General features: G+C 32.2%; 1 protein-coding gene across 1 annotated transcript; it reads left to right on the top strand.

Moving 5' to 3' along the window:
• Positions 1 to 1,498: 1,498 nt before the first annotated feature.
• UGE5 (UDP-D-glucose/UDP-D-galactose 4-epimerase 5) lies at positions 1,499 to 4,253 on the top strand. Its single transcript, XM_079055899.1, has 9 exons — positions 1,499 to 1,973; positions 2,246 to 2,295; positions 2,386 to 2,521; positions 2,684 to 2,785; positions 2,930 to 3,157; positions 3,250 to 3,328; positions 3,428 to 3,510; positions 3,598 to 3,689; positions 3,986 to 4,253. Exons 1-9 carry the CDS (start codon positions 1,785 to 1,787, stop codon positions 4,068 to 4,070), a joined length of 1,044 nt encoding a protein of 347 aa, XP_078912025.1. The 5' UTR covers positions 1,499 to 1,784; the 3' UTR covers positions 4,071 to 4,253.
• The last annotated feature ends 2,353 nt before the right edge of the window (positions 4,254 to 6,606 follow it).

Consider the following 6,606-nt stretch of genomic DNA (forward strand, 5'->3'; position numbering starts at 1 on the left):
AAATTTTTGCATTGCATTCATTGCATAATTAAAAAAAAAAAAAAAAAAAAAAAAAAAAAAAAAAAAACGATCCAATCCCAAGCAACCGAATCTTTTCAAAACAGTTGAGCTGGTAAATGAGTCATGTGCCTTGAAATTGGCTTGCTCTTTTTATTGAAAAATCTAAAAGCAAGTTAATCACACACGAGCACACCTCCCGAAGCTACTTGTGCAAAACAGAAAGTGAGAAGATTGTCAACATTGGAGCATAACAGCAGGTATGAGTTAATTCTTTGGGACATATGATCGGTCTTATGAGTAGTAATGCTCAATTGAACTTAAAATTCCAAATTCAAAAGTTCATAAAAAGAATGCAAAATCTCAATGTCCCGAGCCTTCCAGCGCTCTTAAAAGTTCTTTCTATTCATTCCCTTTTATATACCCTGCTTGGGGACATAGCTTTCAACTATACTTACGGGTCTTTGCATGTTAACCTTTAGTCCCCTGAAAAATGTCTTAGAAGTCCTCACGGTAATAAACCGTGAGATGTACCACAATAGAAAAGTCAAGGACAAAAATATAAAGAAATTGGCCAAATAAATAAATAAATAAATAAATAAGAGTGTTATGTGTTAACTTAGATATTTGTATATGTGTTACTAAAAAATAATAATAATAATAAAAAAATTATTATTAAGTTGATCTGTGACCTTTGGGATTCGAACAAGTAAACTCTGAGGGATGTTTTACATCTAATCGCCTAAAGCTAAATTGTTTGGGACTGTTTGAGTTGAAAATTCGTTACATGGGTTCCATAGAAAGTCATGAACTTAATAATAGCAAATAAAGCTAATCTGTGGCCTTTGAGGTTCGGGCAAGTAAACCCGAGGGATCTCTTTAAATCTAGCACACTAAGGTCATTTGATTTGGATGTGTTGGTTGGAAGTCCGTTACACGGATTTCAAAGAAAGCCATGAACTTTATTTGTAAAAAAAAATGTAATTAGGAAGTTTGTATATAGATGTGTTTATAGTTTAATTGAATATTATGTTTAGGAAAAATATTTGGCTGCCAAAAGATTCCATTGGACTTGGATTTGAACTTATGACATTGGGACTGAATGTTAATTACTTTGACTGGAGTAAGTGGTTTGAATCTTGTAACCAATTTGGGTAAATATTAGGGAATTTTTAGAAAAGATTTTTCAGAAAAAGATTGTTGTTGATTAACAAATAGCTGGGGTCGATCATTGTTATGTGTTAACTTAGATATTTGTATACGTGAGCCGGAAATCAAATCATGGGTTGAAAGATTCGACGAGGACGATGTAGAAAAAGATCTAAAGATAAAAAAATATACGAATAAAATATAATAAAATTCATATATCTTTTATTTTAGAATAAAAGTTTCTCTTATAATATATATTATTTTTAATATATATATATCAGAGATTAGAGATAATAAAAAGTCAAAAGTAAGATAAAGACGAGCAATGTGCTTGTGTTCAATTTGCATTTTCCCTCTCATTAGTTGACTAATGCAACAAGCTTCCAGACATCTCCACGCCTCTATAGATTTCAACTTTCTGTTGACTTCAATTGTTTTCTTCCTCAAATTGCGATTAGGAACCCTAATCCTTTTCATTCTTCCGATCTGTCCCACTCTTTTAATGCTTATAAATGCACATACAATCTCACTTGCAGATTCAACACATGTCAGTCTGCCGTCTCCTATCTGTCAACTCCATCTACCGACTCATCTCCCTTCCATAAACCTCCATAGATTCTCCGTAATACGCATCTCAAATGGAGCCGCCGTTGTGCATATTGGTAACTGGTGGTGCCGGATATATAGGGAGTCACACCGTGTTGCAGCTGCTGTTAGACGGTTATAAGGCGGTGGTGGTTGACAATCTCGATAATTCCTCTGAAGTCGCTATCAATCGAGTTCAAGAACTCGCCGATGATCGTGCTTTTAACCTATCTTTTCACAAGGTTGTTTTCCCCTTTCACTACTTGCTTAACTATTTAAATCTTCAATTAGATGCTTAAGTTTGCTTTTGCATCTGTTTTTACTTGTGAAAAGGTTAGCCCTTGAGTTTTTCAAATCCAGGATCAATCAGAATTGAATTGAGGATATAGAGTTTCCAATTTCGCTATGAATTCACTGTGTTATGTTGGTATTCAGCATGAAATTGAGTTTGATATTTTAGGAAATTGGGTTGATTATATGCTTGGTTTGAAATGATGTTATACGTTTGCTACAGATGGACATCCGGGATAAGCCTGCACTAGAGAAGCTTTTTGCCTCCACAAAGTAAGCTTGTTTTCACTAGTACTATTCGTATATCTTGTATGTGATTTGTGTTGAAGTAATCTAATAGATTGTGGTGGCTATGTTATGTAGGTTTGATGCTGTTATACATTTTGCTGGATTAAAGGCAGTTGGTGAAAGTGTAGAGAAGCCATTGATGTACTACAACAACAATATCATTGGTACTTTAACTCTCTTGCAAGTCATGACTGCCTATGGATGCAAAAAGGTATCTCATTTACTCATAGGCCCACATTCATTAATATCTAAAAAAAAACATTTAGAAATGGAAGAAAAATATAAATCATGTCAAATTCCTAAAAAGTTATATAACCTAACCTACTGGATTAAGTCATGTTTCAGCTAATTACTGATTGAACATTAATTTCAGCTTGTGTTTTCATCATCTGCTACTGTTTATGGGTCACCAAAGGAGGTACCATGCACAGAAGAGTTTCCTTTGTCTGCGGTCAACCCATACGGACGGACCAAGGTAAGATATTTTTGGTTATATATAAGGGTAAAATAGTCATTTACACGGATTATTCAGTTTAGAAAAGAAACAAACCTTCTCTATATAATACAGACAATTAATGGGAGAAAGTAAAGAAATTAATAGATTTAATTATTTTTTCAGCTGATGATTGAGGAGATATGCCGTGATATATACAGCTCAGATCCTGATTGGAAAATATTATTATTGCGTTTTTTTAATCCAATTGGTGCACATCCTAGTGGCAAAATAGGTGAAGATCCTCATGGAATTCCAAATAATCTTATGCCATTTCTTCAACAAGTTGCTGTTGGGAGGCAACCTAAACTACAAGTATATGGGACTGATTACTCAACAAAAGATGGAACTGGGGTATGCTTTTTTTTTTTTTTTTTTTTTTTTTTTTAATTATCTTGAAATGGTGGCAATACTTGTAATAATTTTTTTTTAAAAAAAAATTTCAGGTTCGCGATTACATCCATGTTGTAGATTTAGCAGATGGACATGCTGCTGCATTGAGAAAGCTCTCTGATCCTAAAATAGGTGCGTCTCTTTTGCCATTTTTATGTTATGAATTATGATAAAAACTTTAATATTTGTAAGAATGGATGTTTTAATTTAATTAATGATTTGTTGTTTTAGGTTGTGAAGTTTATAACTTGGGGACAGGTAAAGGGACATCTGTTTTGGAGCTGGTGTCTGCATTTGAAAAGGCTTCAGGAAAGGTACTTATACTTGTTTTTCTTTAAATTCTTTCGGATATAAGTAATTTTTTTTTCTTTGATAAATAATGTTTATTTGAAAAAATGCAGAAAATCCCGATGGAAAAGACAGGGAGAAGGCGTGGTGATGCTGAGATTATATATGCATCAACAGCAAAGGCGGAACTTGAATTGAACTGGAAGTAAGTTTCGAGGGTGAATTTTGTTTATCTATTTATTTTATTTTTAGTAAATTACATTTTGGTCCTTATTTAAGCTTCATGTAACATTCTAAGTTTGTCTGCCAAGTAAAATGACTATTATAGCGGATTTTTGCAATTTTAGTCGCAACGGATAATCATTTTACCTGGATTGGGGACCAAAATAGAAACTTTACAAAAACCTGAAATAAGGACCAAAATTGGCATTGAATGTATTTTTGCGACCAAATAAAAAAAATAGCTATTTGTTTTTCAAGTATTTGGGTGGTAAACTGCAGGGCAAAGTATGGATTAGAAGAGATGTGTAGAGATCAATGGAATTGGGCCAGCAAAAACCCCCAAGGCTATCAAAGCCAAGAGTAACGATATTCTATTATGTTTACATTTGTTTTTATAGGAAGCAAAATGGTACAAACACACACCACTACCATTTGAATAATGTATAGCTTATCCTACATGATATCAATAATGTGCACTTTGGTATTGTAGTGATGTAGTCAACTAACTCAACCAGATGATTATTAACAAGATCCATCTAAACCTCAATATGTTTGCTTCTTTATTAGTTAAGAATCGGATTCTTGGGTAACTTTATTTTCGACATTTTATTACATTATATAATAATGTTTCCTTTGTGTTTGCTTCAAACCAATAACTTGGAAGATTCAAGATTCTAAGTAGCCACAATGCTTGATATGCAAAAGCTAGAGATGCCACAAACTCAGCTCCGATATCGTTTATAGCCATAACACGAACATATTTATCAAGAGAGTTGGACCCAAATTTTGAAACAAATTGTATACATAATATAACGATATTAGTTAGCAATTAACTAAAACAAAATAACATGATGGTTGCAAAATAAAATTTTACTAAAATAACAAAATAAGATCAAACCTTTATTAACCCTAAAAAATAATAACAAAATAAAAGTAAACCATTAACCCTACAAAACAAAATACAAAAGTTAACAAAACAAATAAAATAATAAAAGACATGTTAACTACGAAATGAGAACCAAATTGTATGATAGTTAAAATCCAAAAATAATAAAAATTAAAATCAATTGGTATCGTCCAATACTCCAATTACATAGGCACACAGTCACATAGTAATACAAATACGTCTTTCATTAGAAAGCAAAAAAAAAAAAAAACAAAAAACAAAAAAGAAACAAAAAAACAAAATCGAAATTGAAGTGCAAATTGAAAAATTACAAATACAAAAGATACAAAATGACATTTGAGTTTAGTCAAATAAATTTGTAGAAATAACTCTATGAAGTCTCACCATTAAGTATACTATGATTTAGAAGAGTTTCAGACTGAAAGTTTAAAAAAAAAATTGAAAATCCTCATAAGATTGGGATTTTGAAAATAATTTGGATAATTATGATCCATAATAATCGATATGCATTTGGTCTAATAGTATGGTGAGATACCTCTAAAAAAAGTTTGAATGTTCAAGTCTTGTGTATGACATATGTGGAAGTAGGAGTAATTTAGGATTAAATTAGAATGTGTGTGAGTCGTCGTCCTAAAAAATAATGATCATAATCAGTGTTGTTGTCCGGAGTACCGATCACGAAGGTTCGTGGTTGTCCAGGTGGCACCCACCACGAAGGTGAACACCACCCCAATGTTGAACATCACCCGGTGTTCCGTGATGGCTCATTGTCATGGTTGATTGTGGTGGGGAAGACGAACCACAATGCCCAATTATCGTCTTCTTCTCTCTTAGACTTTTTTTTCTCTCTCTTCTTTCTTTCTCTTCTTCAAGTTGGAGAGTACTATGGTGGTTTGTGGTGGCTAATTTGGAAGCTCTCCACGTACCTTGACGTGGAGAGTACTTATGATGACCTTATATTGTGACATGTGGCCAAATTGTGTCAGCGGACTTGGTCATGGATTACTTTGTATTTTTTATGTGTTATATGGCTTGAAAAGCCCACAATGGGTTATTCCCATGCCCAACAAACATAGTCTTTGACATTGTTTAAAATTTAAATTTTGTTTTTACTATATCTTGTTTCCTTCTTTTATGTGTTTAAAAAGTATAGTTCTATGAAATAATTTCATTATTTCAATATATAAACACATACTAATGAAAAAGTGGGATGGCTATGACCCCTTATGGCAGACATTCCGTCCCCGGTTAGTAATGGGTTCCAAATGTGGGTAATACAAGTTTAAGCGGTGTAAATGTAACAGTGTGTCGGGTTATCATCTCAAACAACCGTCTCATATTTTACTTCCCTATATCAGAATCATAAATCCATCGGATATAGTTATACTCTAATTAATTTGTTCCCATGTAAGTAATTTAGATCTATAAAACATGAAAAATAAGATCTTCTAAATGTAAAACATGTTCCATGTTATGATGTTTATTATCACAGGTGTCCCGGTATGATGTTTTTTATCACGAGCTACGAGAGTTTCGTCATACATATGGTTTATGGATAAATTACATCTATAACGGAACCTCCATCTTTATCGCACAAATACAATCGAGTGTCTATCTTCCGCCATAAAAAACAACATAATCATCGGTAGTAACAACAAGAACATCGTCCACATGAGCAAAAAATGAATAAAATTTAGTTTAAACGAAAAAGTTTGTTAAATGTGACTTTTCTTGAAAAAAATAAAAATTGAAGATTTTTTTCGAAACGTTATATATATATATATATATATATATATATATATATATATATATATATATATATAATTGTAATGTAAACCGGATAATCGAGCAAAATGTAAAAAATGAAGGTTGTAATTGATTTAAACCAAAAAATTAAAACTTATTAGCTTTTATGAAATTAACCTAAATGTCACTATTCCTAACGATGTAAATTAAATGGGAGCTGATTTTTTTAGGGAGGTTTTTGATACTT

Source organism: Lactuca virosa, chromosome 6 (genome assembly GCF_052849685.1).
Source record: "Lactuca virosa cultivar CGN04683 chromosome 6, Lactuca_virosa_CGN04683_v6, whole genome shotgun sequence".
NCBI lineage: Eukaryota > Viridiplantae > Streptophyta > Magnoliopsida > Asterales > Asteraceae > Lactuca > Lactuca virosa.